The sequence below is a fragment of the Thunnus maccoyii genome, chromosome 11 (genome assembly GCF_910596095.1).
Source record: "Thunnus maccoyii chromosome 11, fThuMac1.1, whole genome shotgun sequence".
In the NCBI taxonomy this organism is placed as follows: domain Eukaryota; kingdom Metazoa; phylum Chordata; class Actinopteri; order Scombriformes; family Scombridae; genus Thunnus; species Thunnus maccoyii.
Window position 1 is genome coordinate 9,584,994 of NC_056543.1, and position 20,981 is coordinate 9,605,974.

Genomic DNA, 20,981 nt, shown 5'->3' on the forward strand with positions numbered 1-20,981 from the left:
ATATGATTACTCATTTGAAATGCTGCAATTAACCAACATATACATAGATTGGGCAACAGAATTTGAAGATCAGCATTACAGGAATGCTCTCTGGGAGTACTGGGCAAGCACACAGGTTTTTATTTCAAAGAGCCAAGTACTGATTAGTCAAGATTGAAGAGAGTTTTATTTCTATCCAAGTATTTGAAAAGTTCAAATGAACACTTACATTGTGTTCGGGAAAAATCAAGACCTCTGGCTGCCTGTTATAATCATTCTGTTGCATAAAATGAATATTGCAAACCGCAGATGAAAAGAAAGAAGGAATTGTCCTTGTAAGTACGTTTACGTGTCTCACTGCAGGTCTCCTCGAGAGCAGCATGCGCCTGAAGCCCCACGAGGCTCAGAACTACAGGAAGAAGGCACTCTGGGTCTCCTGGATCTCCATCGTGGTCACTCTCATACTGGCTGTGGCAGCTTTCAGTAAGCATTTAAAATTCTAAGTCATAATCATACAATAAGTACAAGTATGCAACAAGAACTGCACTATCCAGTAGTGTAAGTTAGTTACAGATTGTGGCAGTTTATTTCCCACTTCCCTGTTGACTAAGAGGGGATGTTGTCATGGAAACATCTGTTGTAGTATTGGTGCAAACATGCTGAAAGTGGTTTTACAAACCTCTCTCTTACAATGTGGAATTGGAAAAGATACAGAAGGATTGAGTTGCACTGTCCCACAAAGGTAAAAAGCAATCACTATAGTTTGTATTTTTATTATTTGTATAGTTGAGACTAAGTTCACATCTGCTATTTTTGATTTAAACAAAACTAACCCTAATTAACCCTAAAACCAAATATACAATTCAATTTTATATATCTGCAGGATAAACAGCAGCTCTTTGTTAGATATTCTGAGCCTCAACAAAGACAGCCAGTGAACAAGTAAATAACAATTGTGTATGTAACTAATACAAAGGCACATGAAAAAAACTGATGAGAAAACAACTAATTGCTTCCATGGTTAACAGTGCATCAGGGACAGATTTTCAATGGATTCTTTCAGTGTGTCCAACGAGCCTCACATTGCGTGTGTAGAAATTAGAAGCCCTTTTTTATTCAGTTATGAAAGTAAGGAAAATTGAATGTCAGCCAAGCACACGTAATGTGTCACTAATTTGAAATCAGCATATTATAAACAGATCACACACAGTTTTTTTGAACTGCATGACGACAAAGAGCATGCGCCTTTTGAACACATTGACATGAAGGTCAGAGGTACACAAAAGCAGATTAATAAATCACGGCACTTAAGTTTGAAAGCTCAAAAGTATCTCTGTGCTTTCATACCTGTTATTTAGAAAATTTGGTTTGGTGCCTCATACAATGTAATACAAAGAAACACTGTTGGTTCATCGGCTGTGTTACATCAGTAGTATTTGTTGGGGCAATTCAAAACAATTGAAATGTTGGAGGAGTGTTTCTTGCCCAAAATGTTAAAAGAAATGCTGTTCACATATTCATTTATTCACATAGGAATATATAAGAAACTCTGCAGCCTCACAGTAAACCTCACAATGTGCTGCCTTAGGCCTCTGCTTTTAGTTACAGTTAACAATCGTGTTGTTTGAGACAATTTGCCGAACTCTTACTGATGATCTAATGTCCAGGTTTATGGTCTATTGGTACCGTTCTTCAGTGGGTGATTGATCCATATCTGAATTTTTCATACTTCCATCTTGAGCTACTATGTCCTAATTTCAAGGCTCCTTGCCATTTAGGTGGGAATAAGATTGATTCCCTGAAGGTAAATGTGACATATACGATGATCTATTTGGTGAGTACTCATCTGAAGAAGGCACAGTGTAGTTGCAAGTAAGAGACAGACATTTTTCATACATTTCAATGGCCACTGTTCCCTAAAAACGTGTAATTAACAATGGTTTGATAGGTGTATATTGTTATACTAACACAAGGACATAGTCTGAGAATTCATCAGTCTAAAATAGGTTTGTCAAACCCCATTAAGTATTAAAGTAAGAGACGGGTGCAGAGCAGCAGATTCCTAGTCTTCATTCAGCTTCACCCTGAGAGCTTTAACACAGAGCTATAGTGTTTTTGCTGGAAGTGTCTGATATGTACGGTCTGATTTCCAACGGAAGTCTTTCACTGCTTTGATGTTCCCTTTACTGTGGGATAAACATGCATGTATTGTATTTTGTAACTGAATCCTACAACCTCGGATCTGGAACAAATTGTTTTCATGCAGAGTCTGCTTGGTGATGCATTTTTAGAGGTTTAGAGGCCCCCTGATGTCATGAAAGGATGAAGCAACAGTTTCAACACACATTTTGTTGTCTTATGATATAGAGGATGTCTATCACGTACTGTACTGCTGTGAGTGCAACACAGGATGTTGCTTTGTCATCCTGGCTAAGCATCAGATTCAAGTCACAATGTGCCCTACAATAATTTATTCAAACCTTTGTCTATGGGCATAAACTTAAGCATTCCAGCTGCCAAAACAAACTACCAAAGAAAGAGACCTAAATGAGACTACTTGCATATTTTAAAAAAAATCACACAATTAAAGGACACAGATTTTTAATTTGGCAAAAAAGTCCAGATGCCATCCTCAGTAGTGCTTTCAGTTGACCACACAGCATTCAAGGGCAAAACGTGGGCTTTAGTGAAAATACTTGAAATGCAGTTTTTTATGAAGGACTTTAGAGAGCCTAGAACCTAAAACGATTTTCACATAGCAACATCCTCGTCCTGCTCAAACTCTAATATGAACACTGTCACAAATGAATACCCTTCTTAGGGGATGGTATGGATTGATTCATATTTTCTATTCAAGTGAAACCATTGCAAGGAAGCATGGTAGCAGAAACACAAACACAAAGTAGACACACCGAGAATGGTTTTGTGTGTAGTTTGGAGCAAGAAAAAGCCGTCAGCCAATATCACCAACAGTGACGTACATGCTGTGCAGCCATTGGCCACTGTCAGAGCCAAGTTTTGCCGATTCCAATAATTTGTAAAACGTCCTATCAGCACCGTTTAATTGGCCAAACTGATTACTCTGTTGGCCTCTAACCCACAAAAATTTGAACCACTGAAACTTAGGGACAGAGACAGCCTGGCTACTGGGGAAAAAAAGGCAAGAGTGAGTGAATGGAGGGAAGCGTGCAGGGAAGTGTAGACAGACTCGTCTGCCAGTCGTAACTGCAGCCTTGAGAGGACGGGTCGGGGCTTCTGGGTTAAGTAATTAATAAATTAATGCAGCATAGGAAAGAAAGAAAGGGAGAGGGGCTGTGTGCGTGAAGAGGAGACAACTTAGTGAAAGAGAGCAGAGGGAGCAGAGAGAGGGGGAAGAGAGTGAGAGACAGATGGATATGGAGGTGTGGCGTGAAGCTCTGAAAAGTGCGATGGTACCAAGGGACGAGGCGGGATGAGTCCTGGCAGGCAACATCGGGGATTTAGTGGTTGTGATGGCTCAACTTTAAAGAACACCAGCGTGCTGTTTCCTTCTGCCTGTGCCCTAGTTTCTCTCTCGCCATCTTTTATCTTTTACGTCTCGTCAGCTTGTTTCCTCTTCCTCTATACTTTGTTTACCTCTTATTTATGTGCTTTCTCACGATATCTCTCTCTCTTTGCCCCCTTTATTTTTTCTCTTTTTGTATTTACAGAGATTACTAGTTCCACTATATTCTAAGAGATCAGAACTCCAAATTAATTGATTCAATCAAACTGTCCAGGGTGTAGGGGAGAGTTTTCCCCCAGAGGACATATAATATTACTTATAATAAAGAGGGGTAAAAGTCAAAATCCTCTTTATCTACTTATATATCTTTCATTCTGTTTCTGCCAACCTTTCTAGCTTTTTGCTCTGCTTTTCTCTTTTTCTCTCTCCGCCTCTCCTTTTTTTCTCTCTGTAAGGAAATCTGCAAAGATCCTCTGCCTTTTTGTGACCAAGCAGTATTTTAACATTTAGACAGGATGTAGTGTTCAAGGCCAATCCTTTTCTCGTTTATAAATGGCTGCTCTGTGTTAGCTCGCAACCTTTCTTGAGAAGGTGTCTTTTGTGCTTGCTTGGCTAGCTATTCACCTGTTAAAGTGGTACATTCAATTTTTCACGCTCTGCTCCTTGGTTCACTCATGACCCACGGAAAATAAAAACAGCTGGACGTGCCCTGGAACGATGCTTCAGACACTCTGGCCCTGCTGTCAATAAACCAGCCTTCCATGAACATCAAAGGACTTACTCAGAGTCCCTTAAAGATGTTTGGTCACAGTTCTACACCAACCTAATTAATAACAATCCTGGCAACCCTAAACATCTTTTTTTTTCACCATAAATCATCTCCTGAAACCACAATCATCTTCATCAATTGAGGCTACAGCAGAGCGATACACTTTCATTGACTTTTTCAGAGCCAAGGTCAACAACATCCATCCTCTTCCTCTCTGCCTCCTCCTGTCATTGACCCTCTGTCTGGGAGCTCACTGTCTCTACTCCATTTTACTGGTGTCAGGTAGAAACACATTGAGGAAATCCTCAGGAAGATGAAACCCTGTACTTCTGCCCTGGACACAAGTATATACATTCCCATTTTCTGCCCCCTGACCACCCAAACTATCAACCTCGCCCTCCAAACTGGTAGTGTTCCATCTGCCCTCAAGGTTGCAGTCATTTGCCCCCTCCCCATGAACCCCACCCTGGACCCAGAAGTTCTTGCCAGCCCTACAGCCCTATCTTTTGGAGATGGCGGTTGCTTCTGAGCTTCAGGACCACCCTAAATGCAACGACCTATTGAAAAATTTCAGTGAGGTTCTCTTTCAGCACACAACACTGAAACAGCTCTGCTCAAGTTTGTGAATTACCTGCTGATGGCAGCTGATGCAGTGTCCCCTTCTCTCCTGATTATCCTTGCATTTGACACTGTGGATCACACTGTCATCTTAGAGTGCCTCCACACCACCACTGGACTATCATACTCTGCACTTAAGTGGTTTCCGTCCTACCAAAAGAGGATGTCTCACTGGGACAATGCAGAGCTAGATCATTCCCTGTCACCTGTGGTGTTCCGCAAGGGTCGGTTCTCGGCCCCGTCCTGTTTAAACTCTACATGCTCCCCCTTGGACGTGTCGTCAGCAGACATGGGATGTCTTTTCATTGCTATGCTGATGATACCCAGCTGTACATCAAAACTGTGCCAAGCCCTTCTGCAGCCAAGTCATACCTCAGCACCTGTCTTCAGGAGATAAAGGCCTGGATAGGCACAAATTTCCTCCAGTTAAACAGCAGCAAAACTGAAGCTCTCCTTGTTGGCACTCCACACCAGATTCAGTCATCCCCCATACCTCATCTCACCCCTTTTCCTCCTCATGCACTAATCTGGGTGTTATGTTTGACCCTCAGCTGACTTTTGATGACCATATAAGACATCTAGCAAAACCTCTTTCTACCATCTCAAAAACATCTCCAAACTCTGCCCCTCTCTAACCTTGTCAGATGCAGAGAAACTGGTCCATGCCTTTATCTCAAGACTGGACTACTGCAATGCGCTCTTCACAGAGATCCCAAGCAGGAGCATCCAGAAGCTCCAGTACATTCAGAACAGTGCTGCCAGGATCCTGATGAGAGTGCGAAAACACAAGCATATAACACCAATTCTGTTTTGATTGCACTGGCTCCCTGTCTCCTTCAGGATTGACTACAAAGTCCTGCTACTCACACACATATCTGTCAACAGACATGTGCCTCCCTACCTACAGGAACTGATCATTCCACAAACCTCCACCCACACACTCAGATCTGCCAGCAGCTTGCTCCTCTGGACCCCCAGTACTAAGCTCTGTACCATTTGCTCTGCTGCACCATGCTTGTGGAACAGCCTTCCTAACCATCTGATGGCAGCACAGAGCCTAGACTCCTTTGAAAAAGGCATAAAAACCTTTCTATTCAGGAAGGCTTTTTCATCTTAACTCATTACTATTTTCTTTATGTTGTGTATTTTATGTTGTTAATATTGTAGCACTTTGAATTTCACTATGAAACTACTACTTCACTATCAAAAGTGCGGTACAAATTAAATGTATTATTATTATAGTGAAGCTCTCACAGTATGTTATCTTTGTTCTGTTCTTTCCTCCTTCCTTTCTTTCTTCCTTCCTCTCTTTTTTTTCCTTTTTTTCTGTACATTTTTCGGTCACTAACTTCTTCTGCGTACTTACAGTGACAGACCATTCAAATATCAAGATGTTCAAGTATTAAAATCTGTAATGGTAAGTCTATAGGAGGAATGTTTTAAAGTTGATATCTCAAAAACTAAATGTGCTAAAGTATTCATATTTTTTGGACAGCTGCCCCTTGTGGAAATGCTTAATTTATTAAAATATGGTACCTATAGTGCCACCATGTGGTCAGTTATTATGTGTTTCATGTTTTGGCTAATAACTTATGAACTGTGAGGTGTGGCAAAACAATATTTTCACAGTTTGTTCCTTGGTTGAAGCTGATTCGACTGATATTGGCCACGCTCATTTGCGCCTGAAAAAATTTTCCACCATTTTTGATTTTTTGGTAAACACAATTCTTGCTTATTTTAGCACATATTTGTTCTAATCATCACCAAACTTGGTACATACCATAATTAGATGACCTTATGAAGGTGTTGCCTGATGCACTTAACGGGCTATAACTCTTCAATGCTAAATGGTTTGCAACCAAATTTGAGAATGTTGTACATACAGTCACACTGCACAAGTGTGTAACATTTCCTACAATTCTACCCACAGGGGTAAAGTAACATTATAACATGATATTTCTGTTGTCTTAAATAAAATGAAACTTGGTACACAATTTCTCCTGAAAGCTGTGAGCTGTGAGCTTTCAATTGGAAGAGAATTTCAAGGAGTCATCAGAAAGTTCACTAAAAGACAGACATGATTGACAAACACAGGAAACCACAAGATGACATCATGTCAGTAAGGCATGTGAGCACACAGATGTGGATCTGTGTGGACAAATGTGATGGAATAAATTAAGGGTTTTGTCCTAAGATTTAGGGAAACATACAAAGACAACTATTTCCTTTGATTCTCTACTTAAATGAAAAATTAAAAAAAATCCAAAGTGATTCTGCAGCAGCACTATGACCCTCACATGTTTGTTTATTTCTGTTGTTTTATGCAAATAAGGGTCTTAGACACTAAATGTTAGTCCCAAGACAATACTCTGTGCTGTTATATATATATATATTATTCTCTTATTCTCTAAAATAATGATGTGCAAGATGCAGGTGAAGAATGGCAAAATTGAAGCAAATTTGCATTATTTTAGCAGGACACCTTGGATTGTATTACCTCACTTATCATGGCCACTTACCAAAGAAGAAGAGTTATTCAGTACATGTATGAACAAATCATTAACACAAACTGAACTGACTATAATGAAGCACTGTTGTCACTGAGAGAATCAGTAGCTTTTAGCAATGGGGCTCCACTCACTGCTGTCTGAGAGCTCAGCCGTGACATACTGTATGTTCTACCTGGTTTTAAAATCTTATTAAAAGACAGCAAAAGCAAGACAAACAATCATGATCCGTTACATATAGGGGGCTGCTGATTGACCTTGTAAACAGTGCACTCCAGCTTTAATGAACAATCTTAAGAATTGCACATTTCCTCGAGTGTTTTGCCTGCCTTTTGTATCTTATTGGAAATTCCAAGTTGTGTTGTACAAGTTGTGTAAGTACATTGAATAGATATTGTTTTTATTACCAGGTAATGTAAAATTGGATTTCTGCATTGTGTGCTTTTGTGTTGCATTTGTGTTGTGCTTGCTAAGCAGCCACTGGAAAAGCTGTACCATATTCAGACTGGGCAAAAGCCTGCACAACAACAAGGATGATTTTCAGATGGCCTTCCAGGCCTTTTAGGAGGCTATAGGAGCTGGACTCTGGACTAATAGGCTGCCACACGATCAATCAGTTGCACTGCCAACAACCATTTAACCATTTGAGCAAGGAGATGGAAAGTGTGTGCTAGGAGGCAATAAAAGAGGGAGGAAGAGAGAGGGATAATAGAGATCAGGAAGGAGAAAAGGGGACAGAAAGACATGAGTTGACACAGGAAAATGAGAGGGAAAATTTAGGAAAAGAGGGAACAAGAAGTACAGTAAGAGCAGGATGGAAACTAAGGGAACATAAATGAGGAAGGAACTAATAAAGACAAATGTGTGAAATAAGAAAATAGGGAAAGTTGGAGTGAGACAGCAGGAGGTTGAGATGGAGATGGAGTTAGTCCAGAGAAATTATTAAGATCTGTAGAGCAAATGACACAGTAGGACAAAAGAAAATAAAGAAAAAAAGGAAGCTATCACTTTTCATCTGACTGCTTTGTCTGGTCCAAAATATCAGCAGTGCTCATTTGGCCAAGACAGCAACACAGAACTTCCTCCTCAACTCTCTCTCTTGTTCTTTCTTTCTCTGTCTCTGCAGTAGAGCTGTAATTAATGTGATTTAACCCAGATACATAAAGTAAGAACCCAACATAGTTATAAATAAACCATCATTTTATGAATATCTATCTGTGCTATGACTTTGTAGCGGTATATGGGAGGAGCTGAGCCAGATAATGCATAAAAAGTTAGCTCTGTGATACAACTTCCACACAAAAACCCGCATTTTTAACACGTGGTAAGAAGGGCACAATCAGCCCTTGTTTGACTTGTAGACTTGTAGACCAGAGGGGCTGTCACAGGTTAATCTCTGTTGTCTCCATTCACACAAGACTCAGATCAGTGACTGTAGCTGCATACATCTGCTACTCTACAGAATTACCTACTACAAATATTTGAGCTAAACAGAGCTTAAAAGTGGTAAAAGTGGTTGTTGGAATGTTTACAGTGGACATACAATGTATATCTGTATCCATATCTTCTTACATTGTGTGTTCATAGCAAGTACCTTGTTGGGGAAGTTTCAACAGTGTTGGACCATAAGATTTTTTGACTTTGTCTTTCTCCTGCTTGTCCTGAACAGAGGTCTTTAGCAGTTGTGAAATCATTATGTTACTGTGACACTTAATTTCTGAACATCTGGATAATTGATTGAATATACTGTCAACCAAACAATTTTTTGTTTGGGCTATTTCTTCCATAGTGATGTATGTGGATTAATATTGTTTCTGGGATGACAAGTAACTAGTGATTTTTAATGGCTTGAGCACCACAAGTTCACTTCACCTCCATTGTACTGTAACAGCAGAAAAAAATGTCAGAGACAGACAAAACCTGTGCCAATAAAACCGAAACCAATCTGGCACTACATACCACCAGAGGAAAGTAAGGAAATGCGTTTTTTTGTAAATGGTTTGACTCATAAGTTAAATGTAAAGATGATGTAGATCACCAGTAGGTGACTTTATTTTAACAGTGGTGAAAATGTTTTAAATTGGATTTTACCATTAAAGGATAGGGTGGGCCATATTCTTATTGACAACAAATCCCATAAAAAGACCAAAATCAACAATGAATAGATCCTATTAACAAATATCTCCTGTGTAGCCTGATAAATATCTTATTTTATCTGTGTCATTACAGACCTCCAGTGTTTTCCAACACATCAATAAGCCACCCTGTTGTACTGGATGACATATTCCTTCATTATGATTAATACCGGAACTGGAAACCGAGTGCATGCCTGTTTGCATGACATGTTTTTTAAAGATTCACGCATTTAGTAGGAACAATTGGGTTTGGGGCTGAGGGCCACAGACAGGAAGGAAATACTGAGATACTGACTAATGCATAGTTGATTTTGGTCTTTTTTTATTGGATTTGTTGACAATAAGAAAAATAAAGAGTAACATCAGCCTCATCCTTAAAAGTAGGGTTTGACTTGAAGTGCTTTCAATGTGTCTTGAATTAGATAGTTTGCTATTCAAAATAAAGATGGACTACACTAGACAAGAATTGACATGTTTGTATCTAAGACGCACAATGTCTATAAGTATCATAGCTCACATGATAATAATTCTTTATGTCATACTGTGATGAAAGTGCTGTAATATTATCGGGATGCATTCGTGGTCATTGGAGATGCATTTGCTGACTCTTACTGCTTTCACTATCTCATTTGCTAGATCTGAAAGAATAACATAGCCAAGGCAAAAACAAATGATGAATCACAGAAGGCAGAGTGTACACAATAGAGATGTTTGCGTTCAGCTGTACAGTGGTATCTGCAGGCCATTCATCATATCCAGGCAGTCGCTGCAGAAACACAGTCGTGCCAATATCCTCCTCTCTCGCACCCTCCCTCGCTTGCCCTAATTCTACCTCTCAGTGCTTCATTCCCCCAATCCTGTGGTCCCACCCGCTTTCCCTCCTTTCCTCCCCTCCGCCCAAACCTCCTCCCTCTTTAACTTCCACTCTCCATCTTCTATTTCCTTCCCCCCTCTCTCCACCTTACTCGTGCACCCAACTCCAACCTTTCCCCCACCCACTGTCTGTCTCATGGTGGAAAACACAATCATTTATTCATTTGTTTTCCCTTCCATGTGCAGTCTATTTTTACTGGTAAATGCCAAGTTGCAAACAAGGAAGAAATGCAAGGCTAAATAGTGTAAAATAATTTACTTACTTCTTATTCTTTTTCTTTTTTTTGCCTTCTTTTGTTTGCTTTGCTTTTGTACCCATTACCATACATCCAGCATGGTTTAATTTTGTGTGTGTGCTTTCTCTTTGCACTAACAGTTTCTGTTTCAGGTGTGTATCATTATTGTGTTTAAATAATTGGATAAGACTTAATTTCGTCCAGTCCAAATGGTCATCATGTGTCATTGTGTTTTTAGCTGCAACCAGCAGCATTTATACAAAAGGTCACTATGTTGGTCATTCCTAAAAATGTCAGAGGTATTACTGCACATGTACCATTGTGGGACAAGTCTATAAGGACTAAATGAGGCTGTAACTTCGAAGTCAGCTTGGCTGCTAAAGCACTGGTTTGCCTCATCTGTGAACCCAGCTTTGAATCTTATGTGAATTACTGTAATATTTTTCATTTTTTCATTCATGAAATACATGCAGACCTGTCGTTGTACGGTTGGGACATTAGTGTACATGTAGGCTTACATAACATATATGGAAGGTAAGCCAAAGTTTGAAACTACCACACATTTTTGAGCATCTGTGTTTGGTTTAGTGTGTGTTTTTGAATATACTGTATGTGTGCGCATTGACAGAACACAATGCAGGACACTGAGTTTCCCCTTCAAACATCCTCTCCGAAATTATGCATTTGTTTACCTCACTCTTGGCCCATTTTCATGCTGTCTGCCTGACAGCTGAGGTACAGGAATTAGCAAGAATATACCAGTTCCATACCTCTGCCAGCCAGTTTCTTCTCTATTTCTTCTCATAACTTTTTTCATGACACTGTTGGTCCAATTATAGGTTTTAGAAAGATTAGTTGAGTTGTTCTCCAGTGCCCCCATGTTGTCTGGTTTAGTAATGGAGACTTTGCCTCCCCTCTCTATGTCTGCTCATGGACACATATAGTTTGATGGAGCCGTTCCGTATTATATATTTTGTCTGATGAGAGGCTATGCCAAATTTGTGCAAATCATTCATAAATTTCTTTGGACAAATCCATCATATGTGTCAAATGTTTCGGTTGTTTATGTGTGAGCATAAATACAAAAGACTGACCTGTCCTCCCAAGAAAAATGACTCATTAGGTCGTAATGTCAGTTGCGACATATAGTTAAATTTGAGTGACAGATGCCATCTAGCAGCCATAGTAATTACGACCAGGAGCAGCGGCGCAGTTCAGATGACATATATAAAAGTTGACAATTTTCCTCATTTGGTGGAGGATGGGTGGATGGATGGTAAAAAAAACACTCCTAGAGTGCACATGGTCAAACGATGTACAGTGTGTGGTCGTTTAATTTGGAGGACTTGTTGAAATACATCTGTGTCTGATATGGAAGGACTGGATTATGGCTCGGTTGTTAACAGTAAGCCTGGCGCAGCAAACTCTCAGTGGATAGCTCCTCTAAATTTCCCATTCAAATGTAATGTTTTGCCATTTGAACTGCTTCACTTTCACTGGGAAAGGTCCCACAAGGTGAATTTTATACACTGCATGTCATTCATAGAGAACCATTTCCAGGATCGTTGTGATTTCCCTCAATTACTGCTTTTGAGACAGATGTCAGATGTCATGAGCTTTCCCTTAACTTATCTGCCAGCTGCCTGAAGCAAAACCTATTATTACGTTAAAAGATGTCTTTTCAAACTGGATCACTGTTATCAGATGGTCTAGGAATTTGCACTAAATCGTCACTTTTCAGTCACAAATAACAAACATACACATTATGAACTTGGTAGATTTATACTGGTTAAAAATCACACGTGATTCTTTCGGTTGCATCGTAATAGTTTCTTCCACATAGCTGCTTAGTAGTAAGTGATTACTCCAGTCATTCCTCAGATTATTTTGATTCTTCGAGGGCTTGCACTTAAACAACAGTAGACAATGTAGACTACTGAGTGGCCACAGGCTGTTTACTGGTATGTTAATCTTTAGTGTTTAAGCATCTCATTCTTTTCTGTATCCAAGTATTGTAAAGAAGTGAACAGGATAATGCCGTCTTTTACAACCCATGATTTGACAGCATGTGCTGAAACTGTATTTGGTAAATGGCATCTATTAGCAATTATATAATGAATGACAATTGGTCTGTGTGTGAGATTTATTGGCTTCAGCATGGAGCATCACTATATAGTATCTTATTGTTGACAGAATGGGGACAAGAGTACTTTGACTTCTCACAGATAGAGTGAGGTTACTGAGGTGTTTGTTGCTCTGCGTAGCTGTGACTTTACGTTCTAAAATACCTGATAAATCCACTGCAGTGTGTGCTACCAATTTATTTAGCTGCTGCTCAAGAACAGATACTCCCCAGTTCAAGAGAGACTTGTTTTATTCATTTATTCTTGATTAATTATAAAAGTTCTTGGTAAAACTTTACCAGACACAGTTGTGAGTACCTGCTGTGGATGTTAATGCAATAAGGCATGTGGATCAGTGCAACTTGCTACAACTACAAATTATGCTTCGGCTTTAATCAAAACTATAATCATACAGTGCTGATACCACACTATATTCTGTAGAAGTACCACACTGTCACAATAAACAGATCCCCTGCTATTCACACTCTATGAAGCTCCGCTGAGCGCAGCAGTGAGGTTGTTTTCCGCGTTCTCGGTTTCTCACACCAGATGCTTCAGTCACATCTCCCCTCCTCCTCTTCAGCGCCAAGTGGACTACGACAAATCACACACACACACACACACACAGGCATACACCCATTTGTCATGCTCACATGCCAGCGAATGACATAGGTTGAAGATAGGAACATATTTCTTTAAATAGCACAGTTAGAAGTATTACCAATATGGGGATAGAATGTAAAAAGTTTCCTGAATATAAAAAGTAGTTCCAAAAAAAAGGCTTAATCTTTCTCCCCTTTCAAGGATTTAATTCGTTTAAGATATAAGCTACAGCCTAATCTTAATCATTAGTGACTAAAGTTTCCTTTGGGTGTTTGCTCTGGTATGTGTGCATGAATCTGTTTGTATAACACTGTGTTTATGTGTGTGTTTGTGCTCACAGGCCGTCATTCTGCAGGTATAGTTATGAAATCTATATAAGGCTGATTATAATGTTAGAGTCAAAAATCACTGTATTCATTTTTCCCCTTTAACTAGAACAGCAATTCTTCTTCTTCTCTATTAGGCTTGGTAATTTCTCTGAAATTAAGCATATATGCTTTTAGATTTTAATGCCTGAGTAAGGGGGCAGGGTCCACCATGTAAATGCATGTTGCAGAGCTAAATATAGTTCAAAACTACAGCAGTTGATACAGAGTATCATTTAGAGTTTTTCAATACTTATGCTGATATGATCCTTGGGTTTGGTAACGATACTAAAACAACAATTTCTTTCATACCTTACATTGAGTAAAAACATTGTTTTTAATTTAGAGTAAGATAATGTATTTTTTAAAATCTTTAAATCTGAACAGAAGTAGCTGTACAAGGACTTTGTTAAATAAAATAAAACCTAAAATTGTCAAAATTCTGATTTAAAGGTTTCAAACATTCACTGATATGTTTAAGGCAGTGAATGTCTTTTCTCTTTTCTCTTGGAAATACTGCAAATACTTAACAGTTCTCTCCTTGCGGGCATTTCCCCTAAGGCTTTGAAAACCGCAGTCATTAAGCCTCTTTTAAAAAAGAGTAACCTAGATCGTTCTATAATTTCCAATTACAGACCTGTTTTGGCATTTGATAGCGTTGATATGTGCTACAGAGACATTGCAGTTGTTTCCAAAATAAATACAGATACCATCTGTGTATGATTATTTTTGGGAGGGGGGAATGAAAAAACAAGACATTCGATGTGACATGGCATGGGATCTTTGATTTGATACTGATTAAAAGAGTTGGCTAATGAGAATGGGTAAATGAAGATGACCTTTTTCTTTCAGGATAAGTATGTTTGAGTTGACAAATGACAAATAAAATGTCTCTCGACTTGTGTAAATAATAATAGTCTCCCTCATGATCACTCACACCAGCACCACAAGCACTTCTTAAAGAGATTAAATGATGGCTACAGCATAGAAATTATAAGTTTCTCTTTATCAAAGCAGGAATGACTCAGTTTGCACTAATGCTCATTTGTGGATATGTCTTTAAATGGAGTGACGTTGGTGAGTGCCTGTCTAACTGCAAAGCTTTTGAACATGTGTGTATGTGTGTGTTTGCTCACACCTGTGCTCTGCTGAAAACCCTTGATGTTCAGTGGATACCAAGTGATTATGCATGGTTTGTTACACAGCTTCAATCATGAGATCTTGTGATTAACCTAAATAAACTACGAATGCTGGAACAGACAGACATAGAGACACATATGTTGACTGTGCAACATACTGCTTACATTAATTTACACGAAGGAGTTGACCTTTTCCTTGAGCATATCAGGGCCTTGCTGTCTGGCTTTTGTTAATCGAGTGTAGGACTTGTTTAATGATACGGACAAATAAAAAAAAAAAAAATTAAAAAAAAACAAACTGGAACTGGAAGGTTCATGGATGGGCTTCATAATTAGAACATGTTTTTTTTGTAATACTAATTGGATTCTCTTCACTTATACATTCGGGTGTTTTGTAATGAGGTTAAACCTTTTTGTTTACACTGAGATTTAAGATCTGCCACTGTTGTCAAGGTCTTCTTTCCAGCTCAGCATCACTGCTCAGCCTCGCACTCATGCTGAATGGATTTCTGTTTAGGTTTTCACTACATTAACTCTCTGATCTCACCTGTGTTGTTTGTGATGGACAATTAGTATTTACAACCCTGCTGCATGCCTCCTGATTTTGATGTGGTTAATGGGCTAAAGTCATTCCAGCCCTTCAAGTCTCCTACACTAAGCATCAGCGGAGGTTTCATTTGAGTACATGACGTTGATGCAAACAGAACAATATGATTGTTAAAGGTTCTCTGTCATTTCTATAGTTATAATGTCCAATATCCATGATAAACATAGTCAGAGTTCCAAAACATGTAAAAATGCTCCCTGAAAATCAAAAAGGCAGTCAAAAGGTAACGATACCCCCATTTCCCCATTGAACTGACATCAGATTGTTCGAGGATGCCCATAAATGGATGTCCGTTCTGTAGTCTTTGTTGCTAAGGTTGTTCTATGAGTTGTTCACATTGTCTACTTGCATATTTCGATTCAGATTCCGGCTCAATCATGTATGGATTTATTTGAGAGGTTGACTTTTCGAGTAAAGAAGGAGAAAAGGAAGTGAAATCATACTACTATTGTTTGTTTACGTAACCAAACAGAACAGAAATGGCTGATTGGGAGGGGGGCCTTAAAGAGACAGGAGCTAAAACATCCTGTTTCAGACAGAGGCTGAACTGAGGGGCTGCATAAAGGGACAGTATAAGATAAATAAGGAGTTTTTTGAAACATAAATCATGCAAAGATATTCCAGTAGAGCCCCAGAATAGAAATGTAGACTCTTGCCCTTTTTGATGTCACCCATATGCACATTAATTTCTTGTGTGAGTATTTAAAAAAAATGCTGCACACAGCAGGCTGAAAAATGAGGTAAAAGCTCTCTGATGGCTGTAACTGCTGCAAAAAATGTTTTCTCCATCTCTGTCCCACTTTATCCACTCAAAGGACAAAATTTGGGTTTGAAATATTTGCGAGTATTTCTAAACTTCAGAAGGTGCCTGTTTCCAACATGCTGCAGCTTTAAAGATGAGGCCATTAATGAAATCCTAGCTACTTGCAGTAATGCTATACTATTGATTACCTTCTCATGAGAAATTGTTTTGAAAACCTTGCAGGGCTGATGCAGGTCAGATGCAGGTTAGAGATGGTTCATTTTTCAACTGAGACAGACACTCAGTTGTTGTGGATATACATTTTTTTTTTTTTTGAATAAAGCCGTGGACCTCTTTTTGTCCATCAAAACTAAATTTTAAAATTCATAATTATTATGTTGAGATGGATGATATGAAAGCACAGCAACACAAAGAATGATCAACAACTGAGCTCATTCACTTTTGGAAGAAATCATTGCAAGTATGGGTTTGCACACAGTTTTTTTTACTTATTGTTTCTCTCACACATACTTCACCTTGCTGTTGATGTGTCAGGGAACTCTTGGTAGGCATTTTTATCAGAAGCCATGGCGTGTTTTATCTGTGTATTTGCTTGGCTGTCAAATCATTTGCATAATTATAGGACAGCCTCTCTAGGCAGCCTCACACCATCTTCTATCAGTCAGCACCACTTGACTATTTTTACTCCTCACTGACGAGCCAAAGAAGTGAGGTGGTGCAGTGTGATCAGATATAAACGTCAGAAGAGAGTGCGAGCTGCTGTGAATGTGTGTGTATGTGTGTGTTAGGGATGTTTCTTGTTAAGTCACACAGTGTGGTTTAATGTTCTACCTATCCTGTGTCGAGGTGTAGCATTTCACAGCTAGTCTCACGTCTATGCAGCTCAGATTTTCATCGCCACTGAATTCATAGACAAAGCGTTTTCTGGTGGGGTTTGGACTTGTCTTGTCTATATAGGGCTGCCAGATCGAGCCAACAATAATATTAAATTGAAGGTTGAGTGTTAATGTGGTAGTCAAAGTGCAAATGCAGCTCAAGCAGTATGAAAGATTTTGATTGGCAGATTAATTTTGGTGGTGTGGTGGTGAGTATGGGATTTTTCTATACTCTCACCTCCTGCGTCTTCAGCTTGTATCGGGTCACTGCTGCATGTGATCTATACATGAAAGGAACAGTCTTGTGAATGTCATTAAATATTTATAGCAGCTCAATTAATTGTACTGTACCACACAAGCCAGCAGAGTTGTATTCAATGCCATGTGAGGTGGTTAATAGCTGAGGGAAATCCATTCTAAGTCTGTAACTTAAATGGTTCACTATTGTTGTGTTTTGTTTTACATCATTTTCTCTGCTAATGGTTGAAAAACAACAAAACAAAGCACTTCACTGATTCGGTATTGTACTTGGGGGATTCATGAGACAGATTAAATAACAAAGGGTCAAAATTGAAGCAGTAGAGGCCAAGATACCCTGACTAGACTTCTTGATATGGGTCCAGTTCCAAAAACTACAATTACCATAGTCCAACTCTATGGCCGCATTTTGTTAGAGTGGAATTCCCATTTAAGGTGTACCTGACAGAAGTTAACCAGTCAAGACCAGTGTCAAGTACAACAGCATGATAAATGATGTTTCAGGATATTAACCTAAATAGGACCTCCTGTTAAATCCATATTCTGCCTGATCTGGTTTTCTGTGTTTTGCTTCTCATTATCATAGCAGCAGTCATTCCACTCCAGTTGGCTGCTCTCTCTTCAGAAATCAGAAAATTGCACTTAACTTGCTGTTTTCTAGTGGCTTTCATGTGTAATAGCACTCCCTTTAATTTATGAATGGTTCAAGGATCGAGCCTTTATAATGGACTCTTATTGAACCACTTGCTTTTCTTGCCTCGTGTAGAGGGGGAACACAAAAGAGCAGGCAGTGAAACTCTCACAGCAACCAACAACTAGTTCCACCGTGATCAATGGTAAATTGATGCTTGCAATGGATCCATTACCAAGAGGCCTGGGCTTCCTCATACTGCAATTTGTTACCTGGGAACAAATTATATGCTGGTGAAGGTAGCCTCAGGGAAAAGGGCCTGGGAAAGCCTAATTTTCCCCTTAATGCATGAATGTTTTATTGAGCCCTATTCTGTTGGGCTGATTGAACGTGTAAATGGGATGGAAGAAGGGGATAATGGGGTGAAAGAAAGAAAGAGAATGAAAGAAAACTAAGGGTAATATCCATTTCTTTCTTCATCTTTTTGTAGAGCAGCAAGGTATTTCTGTTGAAACCAAACCATGTCACTCCATCTCTCTCTGTATACTTAAAAATAGAGATACACATTTTTAGGTTTTATTAGCTGAGAGTAAGCAAACGCAGATGTGTGCACAGGGAGGGAGGGTAAGTAGAAGGTGGGTGAGAGAAAGGCCAGGTAGTGGAGTCAAGTAGACAATAAGAAGTAGAGAGATGAGTGACAGCAGACTGAGAGGCGTTGAACTGAGAGAACGATTGAGTTCACAGTGGCAAAGGACAAGAATGAGAAAAAAAGGGAAGAGAGGTTGCTCATCTTGCTGTTCATGCAGCAGCTAAACCAGAGCTGCTAGTTGGCTGTAGTGCCCCAACACAGTTTCATGCTATTATCATTTCTGTTACAGTTATCTCTCCATATACTGTCGTTGTTCAATCTTCCACAGCATTCAACCAAAGGACAGGTATTGTACCTATTGTACAGTATTTCATTTAAGAGGAAAAAGCAGCTGCAGCATGACCTTCCATTGAATCAGCTTGACCTTCAGTTCGTAATAACAGCGATGAATGCTACCTTTTTTTTTTATCAGGAATAGCATTTAAGCACATCCCCTGTTTACAGAGGATTCAAAACTATCTCAAACTATTTCTTTTGAACATTGTGGGATCACCTGGGTTTTTTTTTGTTTTTGGTTTTTTATTTCTTGTACTGACTCATAGTATCCTCTCCTGGGCCATGACCAGACAGTAATCCACCACCCACTCATTCTAGTTTAGTATAAAAACAAACAAACCCTCCTTTGTGCTCAACCCAGCCGAAGCATTGTCTCATGTCGAATAAGTCAGGCAGACAGATAAAACAACGGCAGTCAGACAGAAGGCGTGACATGAGTGTGTCTTGAATATGTCAGTCAGATAAAGGTTGCAAAGTACGCAGCAATTAGTCCTTTTGTGCATCTTAAGTTTAGATCCATAGCAAAATCCATTCAGTATCTGAGATAATCCTCTTTATGTTTATGTATGAACTACAGCTCTGGTTCCAGGTGAAATTGTACCAGCTTCTTCTTGGATTATGTCTTAGCTGCAATATGAACTTGAGAGGTTATAAGTGTTTTCCGCAATCTGTCTGAATCCCCCTAGTAGCAGTTCATCGGCCACATCAGGACAACATACACGCACAAACACACACAGACAGAGAACTAATTTGCACTCAATTTTCAGCCATGGATCTGCCAGAGAGTGGAGGGTACTTAGATTATGACATTGAGTGCCCGTGTTTGAGTGTGTGTGTGTATGTATGTGTGTCTAAATATCATGATCCTAGCTGATAAACCAGATTTTTTCTTTCCAAATGTATGAAATCTTTTATAACAGTGACTCAGAATGTTTTACTAAATGAACTCCTGCAGGAAGGATGTCATGCTTCACTAAGATGCTGCGCAGATCATGTGCTGTAGATGTGTGTGTATGTAAGAAGTCAGAAATCTAATATGAATGGGTGAAAAATGCTGGCGAGGCAGGAGCTCTCTGTTTACTCTCTCTACCTCAGCAGGAAAGAACACCTCACAACACCACTTAGATCCTAGATTGTGGTTGATGGACGCAAGGGTGAAATCATTTTATAGCTATAAACTGACTAATATAACTGGAAAATATATATAACAATGATATAACTGGATATAATTTATCTGCTTTAGACTCTCAGCTCAAGCAATGCATTGAAACAAAACAGTAAAATGATCTCAGATGAAATTCAAGCCGTCAGTTGTCCGTGAAGAGTTGTGAAGCGTGAGAGCGTCACACTTCCTCCCTGTTCCTTGTCTCATATGTGCCAATCAATTTCAAGCATGTTAGACTGTTTTTGCTCCTCTAGTGAGATTGATACTGACTCTTGTTGCACACAAAAGGGTTGGTTTGGTATTGCACTAAAACAACTTTCAATAGTTATATCAATAGCCAGCAGTTGGAAAACATTCCTTTCTGTCTCTTTTTACTTTGTGTTTTCCTCTTGTGTTTGTAGTGGGAGAAGGGAGGAAATCATCATCGTTGCTGTAATATTAGAAGATAAAGATGACGTGTTTTTATGAATACTAATCCCTTGTTGCTGTTTGTGTCTCTTGCATTCATGACTTCACTTCTTTACCTTGCTTTCAAGTGTCTCAGTTACATCTCTGATGAATAACCACAACATATGGTTCTTACAGTCTATTTTATAGAAACACTAGCTGTGGCTGCCCCGCAGATGTATTTTGCCTTTATGTGCTCGTGTTGGTCACTGATCTACATTGATGCCATATTGTACGTAATTTTTGTAATCAAAGCAATGCCAAAAAGGTGTCAATTTGGTGCCAAAATGAGAAGAAGGAAAATATTTAGAGTGGATGCCAGCTATGAAAAGTGTGAGAGAGAGGGAGGGATGTTACAAAAGTTAAGTTCAGAGTTATTTAAACAGACACCTTATTCAATCAAGCATAGTTTCAAGTTCAAGTTGGCTGTGGCAAGTATTCAGGAGGATGATTGTTGCCATTAGATGTCATATAGGGCT

At 39.2% G+C, this 20,981-nt stretch overlaps 1 protein-coding gene across 1 annotated transcript in view; it reads left to right on the top strand.

Moving 5' to 3' along the window:
- The window catches only part of tmem163a (transmembrane protein 163a), a 68,185-nt gene that overhangs the window by 8,691 nt on the left and 38,513 nt on the right, over positions 1-20,981 (top strand). Inside the window, exon 2 of the mRNA XM_042425382.1 lies at positions 343-462. Within this exon, the coding sequence (XP_042281316.1) occupies positions 343-462 (120 nt within the window). The remainder of the gene's footprint in view (positions 1-342; positions 463-20,981) is intronic.